This window comes from Hemibagrus wyckioides, linkage group LG10, assembly GCF_019097595.1.
Source record: "Hemibagrus wyckioides isolate EC202008001 linkage group LG10, SWU_Hwy_1.0, whole genome shotgun sequence".
Lineage (NCBI taxonomy): Eukaryota > Metazoa > Chordata > Actinopteri > Siluriformes > Bagridae > Hemibagrus > Hemibagrus wyckioides.
Window position 1 is genome coordinate 15,861,460 of NC_080719.1, and position 27,768 is coordinate 15,889,227.

At 40.3% G+C, this 27,768-nt stretch overlaps 2 protein-coding genes across 2 annotated transcripts; one reads left to right on the forward strand and one right to left on the reverse strand.

The window, feature by feature from the left end:
- On the reverse strand, positions 1 to 6,382 carry atp5f1d (ATP synthase F1 subunit delta). Its single transcript, XM_058401806.1, has 5 exons — positions 6,133 to 6,382; positions 5,315 to 5,468; positions 3,851 to 3,939; positions 253 to 391; positions 1 to 106 (listed from the first exon to the last, which is right to left on the reverse strand). The coding sequence occupies exons 1-4, from the start codon at positions 6,250 to 6,252 to the stop codon at positions 269 to 271; spliced, it is 486 nt and encodes a 161-aa protein (XP_058257789.1). The 5' UTR covers positions 6,253 to 6,382; the 3' UTR covers positions 1 to 106; positions 253 to 268.
- A 3,427-nt stretch (positions 6,383 to 9,809) lies between these two features.
- Positions 9,810 to 26,928, forward strand: cbarpb (CACN subunit beta associated regulatory protein b). The gene is given in 12 exon segments (XM_058401583.1): positions 9,810 to 9,859; positions 9,861 to 9,942; positions 9,944 to 10,014; positions 10,935 to 11,007; positions 12,509 to 12,654; positions 16,758 to 16,837; positions 18,020 to 18,182; positions 18,611 to 18,782; positions 19,753 to 19,899; positions 20,123 to 20,357; positions 22,318 to 22,495; positions 23,010 to 26,928. Coding segments are annotated over 12 exon segments (2,847 nt in total). The 5' UTR covers positions 9,810 to 9,824; the 3' UTR covers positions 24,475 to 26,928.
- The last annotated feature ends 840 nt before the right edge of the window (positions 26,929 to 27,768 follow it).

Below are 27,768 nucleotides of genomic sequence, written 5' to 3' on the forward strand. Positions count from 1 at the left end.
TTACTTCCAAATAAATTTATTGGTATGTTCACTGTACAAAGCAATCGGCTTGACTTGCAGTTACTGAATTTAGCAGAGTTTCGGGAAGTGACAAAGGACGTCTGACCTGGAGACAAACATCAATAATGTAAATAATTCTACTTTACAAATAAGCATTGTGCTTAAAGTATTATTTAGGTTCTAAACAGTGTCCTTCATGATAGAATCACAATAAGTATAGAAGAACTCTTTGTTAACATGGTACACACATACCATAAAGATGACAAATTTATTCCAGAGCTTTGACGATGGCTTCGTTGGCTTCTATGCTGATCTGGGCTTCTGCCCTGGAGACCTCATCTGAAGCGCTGACCAACTCGGACTGGGCCTTCTCCAGATTAGCTTTAGCAGCCTGCAGGAGAAACAGACAGACATTAACACTTTATAGACATTAGAGGAGAAAAAAACATTTTTCTAAGGTGAAACATAATATGAAATAAGGCAAGTATAAATAACATTATAACAAGCCCTTAATGAAGTCCCAACACTAATCTCAACTGATTGATCGAACAAATGTTCAACTGATGGTCAGGCCACAAGTTTAAAAGTTAACATTTTTGTCAGTGATATAACTTTACTTTCCACCAGATAATAGATCAACTTGACCTTCCTTTCTGCACATGTGTCAATAAATAACATCATACACATTACCTTTTGTTAAAAAAAAGGTTTGGAAAGTCTCTTTTAGTGGGACATTAAACGCAAAACATTAGGCCACAGTAGCATTTGTGTGGAGGGCGACATCTCTTCAATAGTCAAGCAAATTAACATGGCCTCTTTCCTGCGAGGGACATTTGTTATGGTGGCGATTACACAGCTGCAAAGGCCAAATATTGCTGGGAGTTAAAGGTCTCCCAATGGGGATTTGACACATCCTCTGCACTTTAACAGGGACTGACCTTTCTTTCCTTATTAAACACACAGACCCCCGAGCACTGCTATCACTCGGAAGAATAAAAAGTCACCCAATTTTGTGGAGTAAAATGAGAATGGCGGAAAAAAGGTTGCATTAAAAGGCTCAATAAGAGTAATGCACATTAAAAAAAATAAATTAATAAAGAAGAAAAAGATTTCAAATTCATATAGGCAAATTAAAATGGCACACCAGTCATGGGACATTTACAGTTATATTTTAGCTAGCAATGAAAATTTCTAAATGTACACAATCAGCCAAACCATAAGTGATGTCCCAGTTACTTTTGTACTGGTTCCAAAAAGCTCATTTACTAACAAGATACAGAAAGAGCTGGGTTTCACCTTTCATACATCTACAGATTACACCCTCTGTACACTAGGAGGCAGGTCAGAGCCAAAGAAGACCTCAGCAGTACCTAAACACCCCCTTTAACCTATTTTTGCACTTTACATAAAGCAAACAGTATAGATGGTGGGAATTAAGGAGGCACTGATAACTTTGTATCTTAAGAATGTAACAAAGACCAGTGTAGAGATGGTAGAACAGACTATAAAACTGCAAAACAAAAAATCTCATCATGATTTAGAAAGATATTTTGATCATCCTAAAGTAGAATTGGGTAAGACGTGCATATTTTTGGCATGTTGCTTCACATATTGCTCCTCATGTTCATCTTTTGAATGCACACAATCAGGTTACAGCATCACACCATGCATGCAGCAGCTATTCTGCATTAGAATAGTTAAAATCAGGTATAACCCTGGGCATAGGATCAGTTTGCCTCAAAGAGGAGATTGAACTTTCTGAAAGGTATAATATAAGGCAGACCTGGAGATTAAAGCTGGTCTGGATAATAATATAATTACAATTTCATATCTAAATTCAATTTAATCTTCATTCTGATATAAAGGGTATTACTGCATTATTGTATTTGGAGAGAAGATTTAAATGCAGTGGAATATAGGGATGTATGCTTGGCTGCAGTAAAATCACTTTATTTAGAAAAAATATAAATGTGCGATACACATATATTGCCAAAAGTTTTGGGACACCTTCAAATAAATGAATTCAAGCCTTGTTTTTCAGAGGTTGGACTTGGCTCCTTAGTTCCAGTGAAAGGAACTCTTAATGCTTCAGCATACCAAGACATTTTGGACAATTTCATGCTCCCAACTTTGTGGGAACAGTTTGGGGATGACCCCTTCCTGTTCCAACACGACTGCACACCAGTGCACAAAGCAAGGTCCATAAAGACATGGACGAGCGAGTTTGGTGTGGAGGAACTTGACTGGCCTGCATGAGCTACTTGAGTCCTGACCTCAACCTGATAGAATACCTTTGGGATGAATTAGAGAGGAGACTGCGAGCCAGGCCAAAACTAGGACATTTAGTGGCACTTTAGTGAATTAGTATTGAATATGCGAAACCTGATTAAATTCTGGTTTGGCTATGCAAACCCACCAGTCATTAAATGCAGTTAAGCTACACTATATGGCCAAAAGTATGTGGACACCTGACCATCACACCAATATGTGCTCATTCCAATACAACAGGTATTAACACAGTTCGGCCCACTTGCTGTTAAAACAGCCTCCACTCTCTAGGGAAGGCTTTCCACTAGATTTTGGAATGTGGCTATAGGGATTTGGTCTCATTCAGAATTAGTAAGGTTAGATTGGATGTCAGATGAGGAGGACTGCCCAAAAGTGTTATTCAGTAGAGTTAATATTGAACCTCTATACAGGATACTCGAATTCTTCTACATCAACCTTGTATGTATGGACCATCTCTTGGTACACAGAGGCGCTGTTATTCAGGAACACGCTTAAGGCTCTGAGAAGGAAAATCTTTATACTGCAGTATGCACAGACATTCTAGACCAGGGGTGTCCAATCTTATCTGCAAAGAGCCGGTGTGGGTGCAGGTTTTCATTCCAACCGAGCAGAAGCCACACCTGAGTCTACTCAAAGCCAAGATCCGTCGATTAGCCAGTTGGAATCAGGCGTAGCTTGTGCTTGGTTGGAATGAAAACCTGCACCCACACCGGCCCTTTCTGGATAAGATTGGACACCCCTGTTCTAGACAATCGTGTGCTTTCAACTTTTGAGGTAACAGGGGCACCCACATATAGTGTGATGGTCAGGAGTCCACATAATTTTAACCATATAGGGTACGGGTATGTAAAAGGTGAGCATGTTTAATATAGAGAGAAAGGAGCAAAACACAGCTTGCTACACAGAGAGTGTTTTATGATAAGAATAAAAGGTTTTTCAAAATAATAGTGCAACTGTGTCACACTGTACATTTTCTAAATCAGGGGTGTCTAATCTTATCCAGAAAGGGCCGGTGTGGGTGCAGGTTTTCATTCCAACCAAGCAGAAGCTACACCTGATTCTAACAGGCTAATCAACTGATCTTGGCTTTCAGTAGACTCAGGTGTAGCCTCCGCTCATTACTTACATTTCTGTAACGTTAGTGATTTTATTCTTGATATAGAATGTGTTACATATCACACGACTTATGAAATGACTACCTATGAAAAAACATAAGCGATTGTGTCCTGTGATTTATGACACAAATGAACTGATGGAAATCATACCACAGTAATCTCTCATCGTGAGTTTAATATAAAGGCCATGTAGAATTTAATATAAATTTGTCTCCTATGAGGAATTGACTTTAAACAGTAGCAGTGTAGAATTTCGGACAGGCAATTTGGGACGGAATTTGAGGAGCATCTAATCTGAACATTCATAGAATTCCTGGAACATAAACTGCAAGGGCTTGTATGGCTTTCTGTTGTCTATTTTGTTTTTATTTTTTTGGAAACCATTGTAGAGCCACCAATCAAGTGTGTGAACAACTTTAAAGAAAACAGTGTGATGTGCTTCTTACAGAAAGGTCCAGACTATCCAGAGGAAAAGCCTCCTCAGCAAGCAGCTGCACTGAAGAGTCAGCGTTGACGGTGACTGAACCACTGCTCACTGCAACACACAACCAAACATCATTACAGGATCACTTATGACTTAACCAGTAGTGTCTTGTGCTTAACACATACATCAACCCATCTCTGTTCTACAGCCTGTGGAATAGACTTAATTAAGTAGTTTTAATGCTTAAAGGTAGATAGTTTTCCTGCTCTGCTACTTAAGAAAAACATTAAGCGTGTTAACTCTTCAAACGTTTTAATAAAGGGAAAAACATACAGCTACTTTTAAAAATGTGCTAGCCGTCAGGATCAATTAACAATGAGGTCCTAGCATTAAATCAGGAACAGAGTTGACAATTTTTTCTTTTTTAAAACAATGTTGAGATGTTTTTGTGTATAATAAGTCAGGGTTAACAAATCAAACTTCAATATGCTGCTCATATCCATGTTTTGGCTGTCTATAATTAATGACCTAGTTAAATTGATTAATAGAGATTATGTAGCACATTGCATTTGTCCCCTTGGCCAACACTTTGGCTACGAGATGAGGTGTTTTCTTCTCACGTCGCATGTAAAATATGTTATTTATGTTTGACTAGCATCTTTATTTCTCTTTGCATTTTTAACTATGACGTGACTCAGCAGTAGATTTATATGGCAGCTTCACACCAAGGAGATTTTCAGTCTTTCCAATGTCCCTGATTCTGAAAATAAAAATTCTGAACAGGAAAAATTAACTGGTCGGCCAGAGCAGGCCCCGGACGATGTGGGTAGTGCAGCAGGTGTTGACGTTCAGAATGACCAGCTCATACCACAGTAAAGTGAATTACGTTTTAACATTTCCAAATACCAAATGAAAACATCTGTTCTGCAAAAGTCAATAAAAAGTAGGTGTTCTTTAAGTGGGTGTAATTAACCTTTAAGGTGTTCTGATTGTTGAACTTGCTTTAAACATTAAAATTTTATTAAATTAACATCCTGAACCCACAAATGGTGTATATAATATCTGATGACATTAACATGAGATAATAAAAACATTAACTATTAATAAGGCATTAATTGATAAGGTCAACAGAGCTGAAGTTTGTATTTTGTATACTTGGCTTGACTAGACTAGGCTAGACTATTGTGGCTGTTCAGTCCATGGCACCACTTTGAACAGTGCACATGTGAAACAAATCTTTAAACACTAAAGATAATAAGCTTATTGGAGGCAAAATGTAGTGACTTCCACAAATCTAGAGAGATTGCTTAGGTTGTTGCCTGTGGGTTTGTTTTTGTTCGTATGGCTAAGGCTTATTATACAGACCACTAGCTCTTATTTTTCTTTTTTTAAGTTGTGGCGATGTTCTCACATCATTTGACACACATAATGATCTCAATAGATGGAGATGAAATCTGTTACCTGCAACACCGCTGTGTGACCTTACCAAAATATTTGGAAGAGGAGCCATCCTCACTGAAAACAGTGACCACCCCAGGCCTCAGCACCTGCAGTGTGGGGACGTGAGCTGGGAGGATACCAAAGGCGCCGGTCATTGTTGGGACATCCACTTGTTTCACACTGGCTCCAGTGAAGAAGACCTGAAGAAATACCAGACATGTTAAGTAAATACAGTACGTCTCCCTTTAACTTAAATGTTAACAACAAATGCAATACATGATTCCTTTGCATCCTATGAAGTGGCCAATATGAAAGGTTTTTTAGTAGTCTAAAACTTTAACTTAATAACCCAATCAATTGTAAAGGTGCAATATATACACTTAAGTAAAATACTGAGAATATAAACGATCACGTATGATTATTTTAGCTAAATGTTAAGTCAAGGTGAAGGGCTTGTTCTGCCAATGACGGGTTACTGACGTTAGCTTAAAGTTAGCTAACTAGCACGTTCAGCTAACAGCATGACAACTAAAAAGCACTATATTCAGGCTAACGTTATTTAAAAACAATCTATTAAGAACATTAGGCACAAACTGAGTACCTAGCCATGTCAATTAGCAAAATAATAAACACCGACCGAATAAAACCCATTTAATTCAGAATTCAAGCTAACGACAGGGTTAGCGAGCATGCTAGCAAGTTTAATGATAACAGCGCGTGCCCACAGTGTGCATATACAGTCATAGTTGGAATAAATTAGAAACCGTAAGCACGTGCAATGTGATTTTATATAGTAATGTGAATGTAATCGACTCCTGCGGTGTGCAGAGTGAGGTTAGGCCGAGGCAGGCGGACAGTCTCTACCTCATTCGGAGAGGCGAATGTGAAGGACATCTGTGGAGCTCCGGCGGCCGCCTCGGCGTAAGAGCGAACCTGTCTCAGTGCAGGAGCCGCACGGCGAAGCAAAAACCTCGCGGCCATCATCGTGTCTTCTAACTGTGGAGAAAGCTGGACTTCACAGTGCACAAATAAATGAGCTACAGAACCCTGAGCCAAGCGAGCACCCAGTCATTCAATAAGCAGCCGAGAGCGCAAGGGCACAGTGGAATTACCCATAAAGCCTAGCGCGCTTTCTGGTGCATCATGGGAAATGAAGTTGTCTGTCCATTAACTATTTCAGACCCTCTGTCTACACTATATTACCAAAGGTTTTGGGACACCCCTCCAAATTATTCAATTCAGGTGTTGTATTTCAGGGGTTGGGCTTGACCCCTTAGTTCCAGTGAAAGGAACTCTTAATGCTTCAGCATACCAAGTCAATTTCATGCTCCCAACTTTGTGGGAACAGTTTGGGGATGACCCCTTCCTGTTCCAACACGACTGCAAACCAGTGCACAAAGCAAGGTCCATAAAGACAAGGATGAGGGAGTTTGGTGTGGAGGAACTTCACAGAGTCCTGACCACAACCTGATAGAAAACCTTTGGGATGAATTAGAGCGGAGACTGCGAGCCAGGCCTTCACGTCCAACATCAGTGCCTGACCTCACATATGCACTTCTAGAGGAATGGTCAAAAATTCCCATGAACACACTCCTAAACCTTGTGGAAAGCCTTCACAGAAGAGTTGAAGCTGTTATAACTACAAAGAACAGGCCAATTCCATGTTAAATTCATGTGCATGTAAAGGCAGACATCCCAGTTTTGGCCTAGCTCACAGTGTCCGTGCTAATTCATCCCAAAGGTGTTCTATCAGGTTGAGGTCACGACTCTGTGAAGTTCCTCCACACAAAACTCACTCATCCATGTCTTTATGGACCTTGCTTTGTGCGCTGGTGCCCAGTCATGTTGGAACAGGAAGGGGTCATCCTGAAACTGTTCCCACAAAGTTGGGAGCATGAAATTGTCCAAAATGTCTTGGTATGCTGAAGCATTAAGAGTTCCTTTCACTGGAACTAAGAGGTCAAGCCCAACCCCTGAAAAACAACACCTGAATTCAATAATTTGGAGGGGTGTCCCAAAATTTTTGGCAATATAGTGTATATTGTGTTTGTTGTTTACTGGGGAAAATTGCTGATGCTAATTAGACTGAGTTTTAAGGTACCAAAGACAAAAGTCAGTGATGAATATCATACACTATTTGGGCAAAAGTTTGTGGAAACCTCGCCTTCATTTCCATATGTTCTTCTTCTCCAAGCTTTTGGAGATTCAAAGATATCCTAAACAAAATTGTTTAGGATCTCTTTGTATGTTTGTAGCATTACAATTTCTCTTCATTCCCTTCAGACCTGAACCTTCCTCTCCACAAAGCATGAAGAAGTAGACTGGAAGAACTCAAATGACCTCTACACAACTGAACACCTTGGGATGAACTGGAACATTGACTCCACATAGACCTCTGCATTCAACATCAATGCCTGACCTCAGTGATGCACTTGTGGTTGAAGGCCACAGTGTGGCTGTAAATATTATATCAGCAAATATACTAGAGATATCAGGAAACATATCAGGGATACTGGAATTGGTGATTCAGAAAGCACATACAAGTGTGGTGGTCAGGTGTTCACAAACAGTTTGGCCATAAAATGTACACATTCATTCATTCATTCATTTATTCATCGAGTAACTTTACACTGATCAGGATTTATCTCAGGAACACTAGGACCTATGGAAATACTTTGGTTGCCAGTCTAACACAGTGCACCTTGTACACATAAATGCACACACTTAATCATGCATATTGGTTTCAGCTTAGCATGGTACTAGAAGGTGCGAGAAAACTTGAGAACCCAGAGGAAACCCACATGGACATCGTGTGAAACCACCCAGAACGTACTCTAGGCTCCAGATCAAATAAGTCTCTGACGTCCTCTGAAGACAAAAATGTTTGGAGAGCCAGCTAGCAAGAGATAAATCTCTGTATCTCTATAGAAAAAGAGACTTCATTGTGTCATAGAGTGTAGAGGGTCAATGTGTACTTGTGTATACTGTTGCATCCGTGTGGGGGTGATGGTAGTGGGCTGTGTGGGCAAGAAATGCAATACAGTATGTAACAGATGCGTTTACAGAGACTGTATACAAATCACACAGTTGCATTAAAGCCTTAGTTTTTTTTTTCTTTTTTTACCAGAAGGTGGCGCCTGGTCCATGTCAAACACTCCCAAGCAATTAGGGCTGACAGGCTGGTATTAAAATATTAAAAAGGTTACTGCTGTTTACACTCATCATTCGCATCTATCCTTCATTAAACATCTATAGGTCATACGGCTGTGCCAGTTATGCTTTTTTACTCGGAACAGATGCACTGCTCTTATTATAAATGCATGATTACCAAACGAAATGACATCATCTTTGAGTGATAATTAGGGTGTAAATGAATTGCGTGGGACAACTTCTAAAATGTGATGTAAGATACGTTTAGTGGATTGGGCACGGGCTGTGTCTCTTCTCCATAACAATGAGAATGTTTGCATACCTAATTACGCATTCTTGAAGGAGCTCAATCGTCTTCGTCTCTCCTTCTACGTCACGCGGTGCTCTCCACAGTGGGCGTGGCCACAGCCGGCATATTTCATTCATAAATCCACTTAACGCCTTTACAGTGAAATAAACGCATCGCGAGAGGCTCGCCCGCTTTGGCTGAAATATCTTTACATGGATCCCACAAATTACAACTAGGTAAGCTTGCATTGAAGATTATCCTTTTGAAGTTACCGCATATTGGACTGCTGTGATTGATTTGCTGTGCATCTGAATAGTATTGTTATGTAATCTATGTAAGTTATGTTACTGGTGTAATGGGAGTTTTCCTAAAAACAGTTTTTCACTTTATACGTGATCATATGTGTCAAGAATGTAAGAAATCTGAAGGTTGGTGCTGAACAGGGTGTAATTAACCTTTTCATTTAATGCCACTTTAGCCTATAAATCTTCTTCTTGACCAAAGAGTCGTTTTAGAAATCTGTGTGATTTCCATTTTATGTAACATTCATGTAATGGGATATGCCTTAACAGTATGTCTGGTTTTGATCTTGGAGTCCCCCTGCACTGCAATGCACTGCATATTTTACTGATTATTATACAGGTTTTCATGATCTTATACACCTACTTTATTGCACTTAAACTGTATAAAATTAACCCTGCATTTCACTATAAGACATACTGCAAAAAATCAAGTTTAGTAGGTGAGCAAATTTTTCCCATCTATGACACAGTAGCTATGCTTTGATTTTGCAGAACCTGTGACCATTCATGTGTTCAGCTTGTTTAACTTGCACAAGACAAGACTTAATAAATAATTTCTGCCCAAATCATTTATTAACAGCCATGGTTTTATTTACTGTGCAGGAAGTGTGCAGGACGTCATTTCTTTTTTAATATAAGAGTTACAAAATATTGTTTGATTAGATGTGGAGTATCAGGCATCACTGAGGCAATAAAGCTTCAGTCATTTTGTGTGTGTGTGTGTGTGTGTGAGAGAGAGTGAGAGAGAGAGAAAGAGAGAGAGAGAGAGAGAATGAGCTGTTATAAGGCTGTGGGTGGGCAGGGACTGGCTAAGTATGCAGCAGGAACTGAGAGCTTTTTTACAGCGAGACACACGCTGAACGCTGCTTACTTGCACACACACACGCACACACAAATACATTGACTTCAGACAGCATCTCAGCACTGACGGAACAGGGACTGCACACACATCGCTCTGCATGTTGCCTTTTCCCTGCTATATGAGAGAGAGGAAGTGCTTGGAAGGTGAGTTTATATGTGTGTTTGTGCCTATATCTGTGTATACATGTGTTTGGCAAATACAGAGATAAAAGGAGTGAACGAGAGAGCAAGTGGTTTGTGTTTTGGGCAGAAGCTGCAGCATTAATAGCATTATCTGATAGAGAGCACATGCTGCAGGGCCTCAGCTGCAGGAAAGGCTGGGATCATAATATGCCTTGTAATATGGAGATTCAGGGAGTGGGGAGTTTTAAAAACAGTACGCATATATATGATCATACAAAGCAGTAGGTTTCAAGCTAAATTCTTTAGGTTAAAGCTTTGCTTTGGCTGCTGATACATGTTGGAGTCTTTATAAGTCTTGGATTATGGCAGAATCTGTATCGAGTAAGGTGTCAAGTGAAATCATGTGTGATGCATCATTACTATAAGTGATATATATATCATATGAACTTCAGGATTATCCATAATGATCTATTTGAATCATACTTGATAACTGGAAACAAACATATTTCTTCTAACCTTAAAGGTAGGATCAGTGTTTTTTTTTTTGTTTGTTTTTTTGTTTTTTAAATCAAGTTAAATCACTTTTGGTAATATCTGACAAAGTTTTGCTTGCATAGTGGACCCTGTAACAAACATATCAGCTCAAAGACAAATCTCCAGTCACTGTGGTGTATCAGGCTTTGGGAGAAAAAACAAACAACGTGGACAACCAACAGGTAGCCAATCAGGACAAAGAGACGTCTACAGTTGCATGTCAATCATGTTGCCTGTCACATCAGAAAAATCTCTCTCTGGCTTTAGCATTCAGATGTTCTGTGTCTATTTTTGTGATGTAGCTTTGAAGTGAAGGTTGAAGGAAGATATTTATGTATTTGGATTTTAAGTTTCAAAAGCTAGATTAAGTTAACTTTAGCTTTAAGGTGGCTGCCTGTCTTCCTCAGGAGGACGCACCTGCTGACCTGGACCATGAGCAATGAGTCTGTCATCTGGAAAAGCCTAACAGAGAACCCCACAGTAAGTACATCTCTCACTTCCTCTCTCTCACTTACTGATGTGTCATTGGGTTAATCTCTGTTTCTGTCCTCTGTCCTGGACTGTTTTCCCTTATTGCTTCTATTCTCTCTTTAGAACATCTTCAGACATGCAAATAGAAAATATCCTGTTCTGTGTCCTTTGTAATTGAATTCATGGTCTGATGTAAACAGATTAGCCTTACAAGACAGCGTTCATTCAGATTCAAGTTGGCTAAGACAGCCAGTGTAATGTACATCAACTGCAGGTAGTATCTTCAATTACCGGCATCATCTGCATTATTTTATTAATAAGGAAATCAGTGGCTGGGTTTAAGCAGGAATTTGTTTAGTTATAGAAGCTCCAATGCCTACTGTTCAAGTACAGCAAAAATTCTGACTGTTGCTTTGTTCCTATTTATCTCAACATTTTGACAGATGGTACCTGATTGAACTTTGAATTGATTAGGCTTAAGTAATTTTGCTACAGGTCATTGCTATCTGACAACTTAATCAATGTGTGACATCCACCATGTGAGAAATTCTCATTTAGCTTGCTAATCTTACTTAGCTTAGCTTATCTTTTTAGACAACTGTGCTTGTTAATACACAAGCTCCTTTACCATCATGATTTTTGCAGGAAGGTAGCCTGGACAATATATATATATAATATATATATATATATATATATATATATATATATATATATATATTATATTATATATATATTGTCCATGTAGTATATATATATTATACTCCTTTCCCAAAGGATTCGAATGCAGTTTGGTTTGGTTTGGTTAGATTTTTCTGCTCAGCAAGACATAAGACCAGGTTTAGGGATCAGGGAATGCATTAAACTATGATGGAGTTGAACACCTCGGGTATAAATACTGACTCTAATGGTTCTTCCTGCCTGATAACTATGTAACATTCAGTTGCTAAGTTATCAAGGACAGATTGTGCTCTGAAATTGAAAAGAGGAGCAGGAGGGGAATTGAAAGGTGAAACTGTACATTCAGCCCAAAGAATTATTCATTTACCAGTTCTAGTACCTTTCATTGGCTGACATTTATTTTGGTTACATGGGTGCAGATGACAGTTTCTTTTCTTTGATCCCTTTAAGAAAAGAGCCTTGTGTCTATTGTGCTCAAGTCTGCACAAGTGAACCTTCACAAGCACTGAACACTGCACTTAACTCGACATGCACCTGTGTCCTCCTCACCCTCTCTACCCACTCATGTGCGGGAGATGAGAGCATGCCGTGGTGAAGAAGTGAAGTGCTTTCATGCAAACTCTCAGTGACTTGTGTGTCTCTTTGTTTTCCATGGAAATGAAAGTTCCAAGATCAAACAAAATCTACTTTTGAAGTTTGCAATTTACCAGATGTCCATTCTGAGTCCATTTCCTGTGCTTTAAAATATATAGTACATCAAAATATCTGTATGTGGGAGTTTAGAGAAACTTCATGTCTGGTTAAGCAATTTCTCTCTGTGGTGTTCACTCAGGAGCTCCCTCTGGAGCGTGGGGAGGAGGATGGCTACCTCCTCTACCTTGTTCTTTTGTCCTTCTTCATCTCTGCGACGATTGCCATCCTGTTGGTCTTGTTGATTGCCTGTCGCCGCTGTTGTGAGGGAGAACGGAGCTTTGCTCGGTGAGACAAAAGCCTCTAATGTCTATTAATGTAAACATGTCACTGACAGGCAAATAGTAGAACTATACATGTATTGACCACCACAGCAGACATGTCTCAAATTACTGACTTCAGACAGCATCTTATAAACTCATAGTTTGAAGTTTTAGTTTGAATACATTCCAATGATAGTGACCTGCTTTTTCAAAAAGAGGCTGTCTGACTCATAACTGACTCACACATTGACTGACTGACTACCTCAATGACAGACACACTTACCGATTAACTCACTCACTCACTCACTCACTCACTGGTTTACAGACTTATCAACTCACTGACTAACTCACTCACTTTCTCATACATGGCTTACTGACGCTCTACATGACTTCCTGACTCTCTACATGGCCTCCTGACTCTCTACATAGCATATTGATTCTCTACATGGTTTCCTGGCTCACTACATGGCTTCCTGACTCTCTACATGGCTTCCTGACTCTCTACATGGCTTCCTGACTCTCTACATGGCTTCCTGACTGTCTTCATGGCTTCCTGACTCTCTACATGGCTTCCTGACCCTCTACATGGCTTCCTGACCCTCTACATGGCTTCCTGACACACTACATGGCTTACTGACTCTCTACATGGCTTACTGACTCTCTACATAGCATATTGATTCTCTACATGGTTTCCTGGCTCACTACATGGCTTACTGACTCTCTACATGACTTCCTGACTCTCTACATGGCTTCCTGACTCTCTACATTGCATATTGATTCTCTACATGGTTTCCTGGCTCACTACATGGCTTCCTGACTCTCTACATGGCTTCCTGACTCTCTACATGGCTTCCTGACCCTCTACATGGCTTCCTGACCCTCTACATGGCTTACTGACTCACTACATGGCTTACTGACTCTCCACATGGCTTCCTGATTGACTACAAAGCTTACTGACTCTCTACATGGCTTACTAACCCTCTACATGGCGTACTGACTCACTACATGGCTTACTGACTCACTACATGGCTTCCTGACTCTCTACATGGCTTTCTGATTGACTACATGGCTTACTGGCTCTCTACATGGCTTACTGACTCTCTACATGGCTTCCTGACTCTCTACATTGCATATTGATTCTCTACATGGTTTCCTGGCTCACTACATGGCTTCCTGACTCTCTACATGGCTTCCTGACTCTCTACATGGCTTCCTGACCCTCTACATGGCTTACTGACTCACTACATGGCTTACTGACTCTCCACATGGCTTCCTGATTGACTACAAAGCTTACTGACTCTCTACATGGCTTACTAACCCTCTACATGGCGTACTGACTCACTACATGGCTTACTGACTCACTACATGGCTTCCTGACTCTCTACATGGCTTCCTGATTGACTACATGGCTTACTGGCTCTCTACATGGCTTACTGACTCTCTACATGGCTTCCTGACTCACTACACGGCTTCCTGACTCACTACATGGCTTACTGAATCTCTACATGGCTTACTGACTCACTACATACACTATATTGCCAAAAGTATTCGCTCACCCATCCAAATAATCAGAATCAGGTGTTCCAATCACTTCCACGGCCACAGGTGTATAAAATCAAGCACCTAGGCATGCAGACTGTTTTTACAAACATTTGTGAAAGAATGGGTCGCTCTCAGGAGCTCAGTGAATTCCAGCGTGGAACTGTGATAGGATGCCACCTGGGCAACAAATCCAGTCGTGAAATTTCCTCGCTCCTAAATATTCCACAGTCAACTGTCAGCTGTATTATAAGAACGTGGAAGTGTTTGGGAACGACAGCAACTCAGCCACGAAGTGGTAGGCCACGTAAACTGACGGAGCGGGGTCAGTGGATGCTGAGGCGCATAGTGCGAAGAGGTCGCCAACTTTCTGCAGAGTCAATCGCTACAGACCTCCAAACTTCATGTGGCCTTCAGATTAGCTCAAGAACAGTGCGCAGAGAGCTTCATGGAATGGGTTTCCATGGCCGAGCAGCTGCATCCAAGCCATACATCACCAAGTGCAATGCAAAGCGTCGGATGCAGTGGTGTAAAGCACGCCGCCACTGGACTCTAGAGCAGTGGAGACGCGTTCTCTGGAGTGACGAATCGCGCTTCTCCATCTGGCAATCTGATGGACGAGTCTGGGTTTGACGGTTGCCAGGAGAACGGTACTTGTCTGACTGCATTGTGCCAAGTGTAAAGTTTGGTGGAGGGGGGATTATGGTGTGGGGTTGTTTTTCAGGAGCTGGGCTTGGCCCCTTAGTTCCAGTGGAAGGAACTCTGAATGCTTCAGCATACCAAGACATTTTGGACAATTCCATGCTCCCAACTTTGTGGGAACAGTTTGGAGCTGGCCCCTTCCTCTTCCAACATGACTATGCACCAGTGCACAAAGCAAGGTCCATAAAGACATGGATGACAGAGTCTGGTGTGGATGAACTTGACTGGCCTGCACAGAGTCCTGACCTCAACCCGATAGAACACCTTTGGGATGAATTAGAGTGGAGACTGAGAGCCAGGCCTTCTCGTCCAACATCAGTGTGTGACCTCACAATTGCGCTTCTGGAAGAATGGTCAAAAATTCCCATAAACACACTCCTAAACCTTGTGGACAGCCTTCCCAGAAGAGTTGAAGCTGTTATAGCTGCAAAGGGTGGACCGACGTCATATTGAACCCTATGGATTAGGAATGGGATGTCACTTAAGTTCATATGCGAGTCAAGGCAGGTGAGCGAATACTTTTGGCAATATAGTGTAGCTTACTGACTCTCTACATGGCTTCCTGATTGACTACATGGCTTACTGACTCTATGTATGGCTTCCTGACTCTCTACATGGCTTACTGACTCTCTACATGGCTTACTGATTCTTCACATGGCTTCCTGACTCTCTCTACATGGCTTCCTGACTCTCTACATGGCTTCCTGACTCTCTACATGGCTTATTAACTCTCCACATTGCATACTGAATGGGATGCCTCACTGGCTTACTGACCGACTGAATGATTAACTCTTTAATCAGCTGGCTGGTCTGCCTCACAGATTTAACAGAATTGAAACGCACATGTGTGGGATTTGCTTGCAACATTTGCATACTCAGTGGACACAGGTACCTAAAATATGTATCACTAATCCATAATTGAATTCAGAGAAGAAGATTGAGACTGCCTAGTAGTTCTTATTTTAAATCCACTCATAGTATTTCTTATAGAAAATATCCACTGACCATGGTCACTGTCCACCTGATGGTTAGACTAAATACATGAATATGACAGCCTTGGAAAGCGAAGAGTGGAAATGAATGGCTGGGCAAAAACAATAGTGGCAAAGAAGATTGGAACAATGTTGTTAAGTAGAAGAGCACAATGGTGAAGCAGAAGGTTATATGAGCAATAAAATGATATTTTCTCTCCTTTTTCAGTCTGTGAAACTTTAGCTGATCATGGAAAGGTTTTTCCTCCCAGATCATCTGAGACAGCTATGATGTCTGATACCTCACAGTTCAACCTATGGTACCACAGTTTCATTTGTGATATACCACATGAAAAACTGTGAGGTGTCATGGTTCTTTATGTGGCAGTTTTATGTACAGCAATATTATGCAATAACTTGGTTCCTCACAGTTATTGTTTTGTAAGATGCAGGACTGCTATCACCCTAAACATTTTCTTTTTATTCTTGTATGTTTATATGTGTGTCAGTGTGTGATATCTGTGAGGTACTAAATGTGCCTGCACTGCAGTCTCTCACAAAACGATGAAACTAATGAGATCTCATAGCAGCTATCAGCCATGATTAATCTCTCCTGGCACGTCGCGTACGCTCCGACTCTTTCTCTCTCTCTCGCTCTCTCTTTCACACACACACTCACACAGTGAGGAGTCACAATGTCGGGATGGAAAAGCACCCCCAGTTTATTCTCACTGCTACATGGTCCCATATGGACGGACAAACTGTCTCCTTTAATCAGCGAATCGTTTCTGTAGATAGCACAGTGGGCTGAGTGCATCAGACTGAGTTCATTTGGCTTGTCATGAAGACATGTGATGAAGGTGATGATAAAACTATAAAGGACTCAATCTGGCCCTTATTATTTGTTTGTATTTAGGTTCATTCCCTGCTTCAAGCGTAGCGATGACCCAGAGAAGCCGACCACCTCCTATGTTGAGGAAACGCAGCTGGTGCATGGTAAAATGCCCATTTTTGGTATTATTACGCTATCATACTATACATAAAAATCTGTTTTGGTTTACATAAACAAACAAATGACATAATATTGTTGCAGCATATTTGTGACTACCAGCATATGCAATAACCTGACAGAAAGTGGTTTAAATGTAAAATCTGTGGGGGTGGGATATGACTAAATGAGTTTGCAGTAGATGCTCTACAGTCAGGCTTTTGTAACAATAAATAGTTATATTTCACTGTGATATTGTATGTGTCATGTAGAAATAAATAACTGCATTTTTTGTCTTTTTATACACTGTTCTGGCTCGACTACATGAATGCTCTAGGACATAGCCGTTATATCATCCAAAATCCTTATTTCTGTCGCAGCATAAACTGGCAAATCTGGTATTTAATTAATCTTGTTAAATTCCTCTATTTTATTCTATTAATTAGGTGGTGATGAGTAATTAATTAGATATTTTGCACTGTCTGATTCATATTCTGTAGCCACAAATAAGTTGTTTATTTATATTTGTTGTGGAATAAAACACTAGGAATAGAACAATTAGACATATAGAAAATTAATCAACAACACATAACAGAACTTTTCCAATACCAGGACGAAAGCCCCCAGTCTTTTATTCCTCTTCTTCCACATACATTTGCTGACACTATTTAATTTTCTATCTTTTATTTATTATAGAATGTCATGCCATATATGACTAAAGACCACATCGGAAACCGTAAATCTCCAGCTTTACATTTGACTGGTACAAAGTGCTGAAACTAAGGACCCCATTGTCTTTTAAATTGTGTATAACTACTGATTCAGGTTGTAACAAATGGCACAGGAGTTTTAAGGCTTTTCCAGAACTCAGATAAATACCATTATCGGAAATAAATTGCTTCAGACCCAACCAATATGTTTGTGCCCGCATGAAATTAGAACCCATATTGTTATGTTCTAATAGGAGTTTATCAAATATCCATAAATGCTTCTAAACCAAAATGAGAGAAATAAAAGCATGCATTCATCATCACAATGTTGCTGTTATACAACACACATTTTCTGATATCGTATTGATCTTCCCCTTGGGCTAGGATTCATAGCAACAGTCAAGCACATTTTTACTTTCTGTATCATACAGAGTTCCATGCATAAATGAAGCAGGGGGTATATTTGTTCTCCCCATGCAGAAATCACAATCCGTGTGGATGAGTCAGAGTGTTTGTCGGCAGCCAGCTCCCACGATATGGAGACTGAGCGCTTCCTGTCCACGGGAAGCACAGGTCGGCGTGTGTCCTTCAACGAGGCAGCTCTCTTCGACCACAGCAAGAAGGCACAAGAGAAAGGCCGAAGGTCAGTAACCTTCTCGCACTCACCTCAGAGATCTCTGTTACTCTATTGTACATATATATATTTATATATATATATATATATATATATATACACACACACACTTACTCACTCGCACACTCTCGCACACATACAACACCCACACACACATGTATACATATATATTAAAATAGAGAACAGAGTCTACAAGAATATAATATACTCTAATTCACTGATATAAAAAAAAATCATCTGCTTGTAAGAGCTGGCAGTCTGTCTTACGCTAGCATATGTGTAATATATGAATCACCAACTATATGAAACCCCACACCCACACAATATAATTCACAGTTCTCTCAAGCATTCATTTAAGCTTTCATTTTCTCCTTAAAGGGAACAGTAATTTTATTCAGGCAGACATTATTCAGCCCCCTTTGCCTTTCTGCCTTCAGGTACACACTGACTGAGGGTGACTTCCATCACCTAAAGAATGCCAGACTCACACACCTCCACCTCCCGCCAGCCGCCCTCAAGATCGTCACCATCCACGAGTGTGAGTCATCGGAGAACAACATTGCCATGACAACACGGCCTGTCGCTAAATCCAGCCTCTCCATCTTCCAGGTGACACATGGCAGGATTCAATATGACGTATGTCACAGCACTGCCGATGCCAGTGGGTCAGTTAAAAGCTGCAGGTCGGTGGTTCTGCTTAGCTGTTTGTGTGAAGTAGCATTAAACGGGGAGTAGAGTACTGTACTCACATTTCAGGCTCTGATTATAGAATTACTTTAGCCGTCAAAGGCATACTGAGTGCACATCAAACTATATCCTACACATGTGGGAGAATCAAATTTTCTATAAATAAGTTTACCTTTGCTGAAGAATGAAATATAAGAGATTGACTCAAATTTCATTTCTGGAAATCTAAAGGTAGCTACTAAATTCCATCATGTGTAAAATATGAAACTCTATATGATGGGTGGCATGGTGTTGCAGAGAGTAGTCTCCAGGATCCTTGGTTCAATCCTGAACATGGGTTATTGTTGGAGGTGGATTAACTCAGCTACGTTGCCCCAGGTGTGAAAAAATATGTGAATGTGTATGTGCATGGTGCCCTGCAATGGTAGTGTTTTTTATTTGAAAAAAAAACAACTGGATTTTATCACACAGGGTTTTATCACATTGTTTTTGTCACCATTCTATAAAAGTAATAAGGTGTGAGTATGCATTATAGTGATTTTATCATCAATTTGTGTCATGCATAAGAACAGTCATATGCCATATTCCTTTAATATATGACTAAAGTATTCATGACAGCATATATGTCCACATTAAAACCAACAACTGATCCAACAACTGATGTTAGACTTCCAAGTAGATAGAAATATAGTAGATGGGGATACACTGAAGTATTCCTTGCATTTCATACAAAGGTTCTTAAAGGTTCAGTTCAAAATCTGTTAATTTAAGTTAATAAAACAACCCATGTAAAAGAAAACAGATGCCATAGCTGCACAATTTATGTGGAACATTTGGTGAGCTTTAGCTTGGTGTAAAAGGCAATGCTGTGATGTCTGTTATCTGTACTCAGCCTCCAATGCACCCACTGCCACAGACAGCTCTTCGTAGCCTAAGTCCCAGTTCAGCTCTGCCAGGTGATGCCCTCAACTCCACTGTGGATGCCAGCTTCTGTGACAGTCCACCATCTCCCAGCCCAGAGCCACCAAGACCCATCTTGGTAATCATAAATCATAGGCATTTACACAAACCAACTGATGCAGAATATTTTAGGTCATACATACCAAAATTTGGAAAACTGGTAACCCTGGGAACAATTTGGTCACAAAAATTCAAAATGACTAAACTCAATATAGGTTACAAAGTATTAACAACTACATTTTCCTAATTTGTGAAATTTATCTTGTTCCACATTTTACAGTAATGATATTTTTCTCACTCAGATGGAAATTAGAGGTACAAGCTTGAGAAATGGGGGCAGCCCAAGCAGTGGGCGTGAACCAGCACTCGCTCTTGCCTCGGGTGACTCCTCCTCAAGCTGTGTCCCTCAGGGTCCAGTAATGCATTTCTTCACCAAGCTGCGGCGGCATGCCAGTCTGGAAGGAGCCAGTCCTTACCTTAAGATCAAGAGATGGAAGTTCGACAGCAGCCAGAGAGCCTCCAGCCTGGAGACCAGAGGTGAGACCGGCAAAGCTCAGGTTGAGCTGCAGAACCACTGCTCTGGAACTTATACTGTTTTAAGAAATCCATGTTGCATTATGAATATTCATTAGACTCAAAGCAATGGATGTTCAGGCACTGGAACACAGGGAAGAAAAGGGATGGCATTTAGCAGAATAACTTTATTATTTATTATCCTATAATTTGTCATGGTGGCACAACCACACATGGCTACATCAATAATACTATACAAATTCTTTTGCATTCTGTAGTTATCTCTGTTGGATTCTGTTATCCATAGTGCTGTTTCTCAAACCTGAATGTTTAAGGTGGATTATCTAATCTGAAGGTGGATTCATTTTATACAAAGTACTGTGTAAAAGTCCTTTTATTTAGTGCAAATATTGTTGTATTTTATGCATTATTGAAATCTGCATTATAAAACAATTTTAGATTTTCAAAATTCCAAACATATATTACGAGACCACTTTTCAGACAAAAACACATATTCCTGGGTTTTGCATGCAAATAAAATTCAAAGTCTCCAGAAGAAACTGTGGTAGATTCTCCAAGATGCTCAGAAAAAAAACAGTTAATTGTTAATAAATTGTTAATAAATTGTGTCTATAAATGTAAATATTTTCAAGTCATCTTTACCGGATTTCTTTGCATGTGCCTAAGATTTTTGCACAGTACTATACAGTCCCAGCGGTTCTGAGAGTAGCTCTGGCTGTTATTCAATTGGCAGGTTTATATTAATGCACTTGCTCTAATACTTTACTGTTTCTATAGTAACAGCAGTTTATTTAGAAGGACTTGCATGGTGGATAATCTGCATAATCTATGCCTAATAAAAAAAAATCGATAAAAAGGTTATTTAACTGAAAAAGTAGTATTATTGATGGTGAAGCTTTATATCCAGAAATGTTTATGTACCATTTTTGGAAGGAATCTCCAGTGTCAATGCTTTCAGTCATTTATTAATTATTAATTAACTTCAAGAGAGAGAAAAAAAGGGAGGCTTGTGAGGAAACCACTTTTAGTAGCTATAATACAAGTGATAATAAAACTGATAAATGTTTTGTGGACATTCAACAACATTAAATGTTACGACAATCAAATTAAAAACACAATGCGTCATTCATTAATAAATAAAATTGATTACTGTAGTAAAAGCAGAACAAAACACTTTCTCTTTGTCTCAGGTCACATCACACAAATCTGTAGTGGATCTCTTTCCTATAATCTATATGCCCCTTCATGTGGTATAAGACTCACGACTCACTGGCATAGTGTATTCATAAAAGAACAAGTTGAAACATTTTGCAGACACCATACATTATGGTGAATAATAGTAAAACAATAATGAATTCTCTGTATCTTTTATCATACATAAATTTATTTAAGCATGATTATTATAATTGCAAAATTAAAACAATATTTTATTCAGTTAAGTAATTCATATATTAGCACAGCAAAGTTAATTAATTCAGTTAATTTGATTAACCTCTTCCTCCCTAGAATAACATACAGTTTCTAAATGAATCACATGATCTTCTGCTGAATTGCCCTTCATTTGTAGAAGTGGTAAGTGTGTGTGTTTGTGCATGTGTGTGTTTGTGCATGTGTGTGTAAGAAGGGAGTGGCTTTGGTCAAATGTCGGCAGATGGCCGGATGACTTCCTTCAAGGGCAAGCCAGCAGTCTTGCTCTCAGCCAAACTAAGAGAGAGAGAGAGAGAGAGAGAGAGATTTTCTATAATTCACACAGTGAAATAAATAAAATAAATGGATTTAATTATTTGCTCATCCATTATTGAACTGCCAGGATTTGGCAATTTAATAACTATTTAATGCTGTATTTCTCCAAAACATTTTCATACAATACAAAGGTTATGGACAGAAAGAATGACCAATAGACTTAACTGTGGGTCACATAAAAGGACCTGTGGCATGTGTTGATGTTGTGCACTCTTTCTAGGCTCCCCCAAACGGAGGCCATTTCAGAGGCAGAGAGCAGCCAGTGAAAGCATGGATCAAGAGGAGAACGGTGCCCACCACATTGACCTCATCCAGTACATCGCCCGCACCAAGGACGTGGCCTATTGCTCACCACGTCTCCTTTCCCCCCCATCCACACCCCCACCGTCCCTCGGCAGGTATCTTTAATTCCCTCCCCCATCTGTCTGCTGCAGCAATCATCCACCTCTCCTGCACGCAACAACAAGCCATTCCATGCTGGAGCAATGGCAGTAGTTCTTAGAAGGGCACTCTGACTTTGTTGGCAACTGTAATGTTTAGAAGATGGGTCAAATAGTCTTTGGGCACTTTGAAGATTAGAGCTGTCTGGTTTTCTCAAATTACCACAGTTATCAGGGATGTGTACCATTGCTTATTCCATGATGATTTCATAGATTGCATCACTGCTTTTACATTTACACTTACTGAGACTGCTGGCTGTTCTCTATTTCTCTCACATTAAACACTATGTGTGCCATTCGACAGTAAACCATCTGTGCTTTGGCAGTAACATCTGCTTGAATTTCCTTTTTGGCTGTCAGATATTTACAGACCACCTACTGTGTATCACCTGTATTTGTGCAGGCTCCCGTCACACTGTCTGTGTCAAGTATATGATTGTATCTGACGGGCTTTATGCTTCGCTCTTTGCAGGTTAGAGGTGGAGGTGATGGTGGAGCCAAGCTGCAGCAGAGCAATGGGGCCTGGTGTGATTGGCCTGAACGCTGAGCCCCAAGATGATGCTCCTGGCGTGGGCTGTCGTCGGGAGAGCAAAGACCATCAGAGCCTTTATCGTGACATCTGGACCTTGCGCGCCTCTCTGGAGCAGTACATCTCCTCTGACCAGAGCAGTAACAATGACAAAGACTCAGTTCATAGTGATGCAGACAGTGTGTCTTCGCTTAGGCTTCGGACAGAGAAGGGTGGGCTGCCAAGTTACCCCTCCCAGGACACTGGGGATGGGATGGAAGGGGATGCAGAGATGCCTGGGAATGATGGTCAGGAGAAAAGAAGAAAGCAGGACAGTGTGGATTCTGATAAAGGGAGTGATGAATCAAGTACCCGGAAGCTTCTGCAAATGGACAGTGGCTATGCATCTATAGATGCCCCCTCCCGTGCCCCTGATGAGGTACGGCTGTTCCGGAGCAGCAGTGGTAGCAAGGAGGACTTAGGATCAGCCATGGAACGCAGACATTTCTTCACCAGCTCTGGACACAGAGGAACAGTGTTTGACAGCTTTGACACAGATATATTTGATGAAGAACTTGAGGTAGAACCCAGGGGAGCTAGCGGAGGTAGTGATGCGGTGATGGAACTGGAAGAGGGTGGTTTGGTGTGGTCACCCTTTGGGCAGATGTTTACACAGTCTGACACTCAGTCTCATACCTTGTCTTGCCGGGACTATAGCATAGATGAAAAAACAGACGCACTCTTCCACGAGTTTCTGCGACATGATCCCCAGTTTGACCAACAGGAGTCACCAGTGCGTTCAAAGCACCGGTCTCGTGTGCATCTTCGCAAGCAGTGGCAGCGATCCAAGCAGTATAGTGATCCTGGCCAGCGCTTCCACTCCTCCTTTGATCGTTATCGCACCCCACTTCGTCGTGGAGAGACAGTTAACTACCCTCTGGAAAGTAGCTACCACAGTACACTTCCTCGAATTGTCAGCGGCCCAGATGAGGAAAACAGTGATGGGACTGCCAACCTTGCAGAGATGCCTAAAGCCAATCAGATCTTGGGAGCTGCTGATAAGAGTTCTGCATCTCCAAAGGAGGACCACACAAAGCACCCTCAGAGTACTGATACCGGTGGAGAGTTGAAAGAAAAGGCAGAACTTGCACCCTCTGAACTCCCTCCAGTGACTGATAGTACTATGGGTCAGCCAGAAGTTGCAGAAGAGTCCGGGCACACAGTCCAGCCTCTTGAGTCTACAGAAGGTCATTCACCCCCACAGCTAGCCCAAACTGGGTACGGTCCTCAGACAATCACAGCAGACCTGAGTGATAAACTGTCTGCAACCATTGAAGAGCGTCTGTATTCTGACTTACGCAGGACCAGGGAGCAACCCGAGTGTTTACTGACAGCCACACATGCCTCACCCGACCACAGCCCAGTGTAGCACATGGCTCCACTCATCCCGACCAACTCTATGCTGATCTCAACCGGGCTTCAGTGATCAAACATTCAGAGGAAATTACCCTTAGACACTGATCTGGGACCAGGTTTGGTTGTCAATTTAGGGTTGGGATCACAGCAGCAGACCTCAGAGTGTGGATCCATGGTCAGTTTTTAAGGGGAACTTCTTTCTAAATCATCTCCAATGTTCAGTAAGTGGAGATCAAGACCCTTACCTCACATCTGACATGACATTAAGTCATTTTTGAATGGTGTATGTATGGTTTATTGCTTTATTCTGGCTCCATTTAGTTATATGTTGAGTTCAAAAGCCAATATACTCTCTGCACTAGGTAATCCACTGTGAAATTGGGTGCTACTAGACTTGTGATTAATGTCCTTTGGCTTTGATTTGCCATATTTCTACACAGTCCCTTGATTCAGGCTCTTTTCCTTTTTGGAAAAGTACACACCTAATTCAGAAGACACAAAGTACTAATCCGTGATAGAGCCTTTGTCTCTGATATAACCTGCTCTTGATTTATGTGTTATAGATTCAGTTCTTCTGTCCCAAGTCTGTCTAGCCCACTCTATCTGCTTGGCTTTAATCATGTCTGAATAATGACAAAATGAGCTATGTATGTTGCACTACAATGATCGGTGTATGCACTTTTCATAATTTCTACCACAGTGTTCTTCATTAAGTGTCCTTGTCGTATTGTGGTGTGGTTCATACTAGAACTACTGGTATGGGAGAAAAACTGCCTTTGGTGCAAATCATGTAATGTTATGAGCTTTTGTTCTTAACCATACTATTTATTATTGCTTTAATATTTAATGCTAATGTATATGTTTTTCTAAGTGTCTGAGGAAAGAGAATAGATTTTGTGTATGAGATTTTAATCTGTAGGTAAGGTCAGGTAAGCTAATTATCACGTTTTAATTGAAAAATAAACGAAAAAAAAAGAACTTTGTGATAAGCAGAGAGTTTAAATGAGGTCTGTGCTCTAGTGTGTCTCTTGAGTCACTTGTGTTTTATTAGACTTGATGAGGGAGGCATGCTTCTTCCTGCATGCTCTTCACAGACCAGCCACTATGTGTTCATTAACATTTCATTTTCATGTGAAGACAACAAGAGAGAAGCATTCCCAAAGGCTAAACTCTCATCCGGCCTGGAGAAAGAAATTACAAAAGGGTCGTTTGTGGTAAATCCTATTGACAAATAACCCCATGCAAGTGGATCTTGCTAAAAATGCCACAGTTCTAGTCAATATCAATTATCCAATCAAGGGGATTAAAGGCAGAAATTCCAATTAAAGGATTCATGCGAAGAGTAGATGAGATTAGCAGCAGTTTTTGGTAAAAGCCATTTGTGGATTCTGTGGTAGAGCAGACGTCCTCAGACAACAGAACCTAAATGATGTATTTGAAACTTTGAGCAGGATTCAGTGCTGCTGCTTCTTCCCTCCTTTTTCATAATACCACCTAGGATTTTGAGGACAGGAAAAAGACCATTAGCCATTATTTTAGGTGAGGGACATTGTTTAAAATTAGTAACAAATATGTACATAAAATAAAGAAAGATGTGTTGGTTTTAGAGTGGCATTGCATGCTTAATCTTGCTCAGGATTGCTAATATGACAGATAAAGCTTCAATAAACTGTGCTGAAAATATCATCTACCATGAATATGATGCCTTTGCCATCACGTGTATCTCTCTACATTACAGTGTATAACTCATCACTAGATACTTGCTGTTTGCTCTGTTCCAGAGGACATCAGCACCATCTCAATACAACAAGACTTACCAAGTACCTTTGTACAGAGGGCAATTTTGAAATGTAAAAAAGCACAATAGTTTCTGTTTTCAGGTTATAGACTAGTCTTTACTAGAAGTATAGACTTCAATGCCAGATGCTTGGGTGATGTTTTGTGTGCTATCAAAGTAGCCTGTTTAATGCATCGAAGCATTACTGTGCATAGTTTTGCATGAGATGAATCAATTTTAGTAAAGATAACTGTTTTATTCAGATCTGAAATTCAGCACCAAATTAGATAATACCTAATGGATGCTTATTTGTTCGAAGCATAAAATAAACAGAAATCAGAATGATATTTGTTCTAAGATTTTTAAATATTTTATGGAGTCTATTTATTTTAGGAGTATGCCTTGATGAATATGGAAGAGATTTTGCTAAGAGTATGTCCACCGCAGAAATATTTTTACTTTGCTAATATATTTCCACTGGAGACCTTTTTTGCTTGCTGTATTTCCATGGAAAAACATATTTCTGTATAATTGCTTGATATTTAAATGGTTCCGTTTAAGGAGGGGGAAAAAATGTGAGGAAGAATAAATAAAACTTTTCAGAACAATTTTTGTTTACCTCAAACTCTAAAGCCCTGAGGGACCAAATTGACAGAAATGTTTGTCTCAATAAAGAAAAAATGCATCATGCCTGTGCATAATGTGTCATTTTGTTAAAAAATTCTATGAATGATAATTCTCCATTAGCGCTACACACTATCAACACGTCATGCTGTTTTTCCTGTTGGTCCTTCAGTGTAACTATAGCACAGCTGCCATCCCTTCCTTCCACCTCCAGAAGGGGCCGAATCTCCCCATGGGAACATCAAATATTCATATCAGCCTGGCTAATAAATTAAGAATGGCTGTTCAGTAATTATGATGCTAAATCAATAGTAACCTGGGTGTCACCAAGCAGAGAGGGCCTTCCACTTCCACGGGAATGATTATCAATCAACATCCTGAGAGCGCAAATAACCAATACCAACTCCTCTACAGCTTGCTTTCCATTCAGAAGGAAATGATTCACGATAAGCTCATATCAGTATGGTATTAAAACCGTTCCATGGATACAGGACAGTATATGAGCATTGTAGAGTATATTTAAATGATATAGTCTTGTATAGTAGATTTATAATAAGTGTCACTCCAGACTGAGAGGGTTGTAAGATTTCTGCTTCTATTTTGCAATTTATTATTTGATCTCTGATCTATATGGCATCTGGGTGCAGTGATCAATCCCTATAAAGCATTTTCAAAACATGCTTCAATCAATTCTCTGTTGGAATCAGCAGTCTGAATTTGTATTTGTGCTTCAGCAGAAAACCCAGAGAGAAGATCAAGGCCAGATAAATCTGCTCCACAGACATGAATCTGTTCACTTATAAGCCGGAAAATAGTTCTGTGAATATGGCGGTATGGCTTTCATTTACAGCTCAGTGTGCTCACAACCTGAAGGTTATGAGTTCAAATATAATGACTACCAGGACA

Excerpts from the sequence above, each read along its gene's own strand:
- atp5f1d (XM_058401806.1), bottom strand. The coding sequence starts at position 6,252 with ATGATGGCCGCGAGGTTTTTGCTTCGCCGTGCGGCTCCTGCACTGAGA. Across the intron at positions 5,469-6,132 it reads CATTCGCCTCTCCGAATGAG|GTCTTCTTCACTGGAGCCAG; the intron begins GTAGAGACTGTC and ends GTATTTCTTCAG. Across the intron at positions 3,940-5,314 it reads CTCCTCTTCCAAATATTTTG|TGAGCAGTGGTTCAGTCACC; the intron begins GTAAGGTCACAC and ends TGTGTGTTGCAG.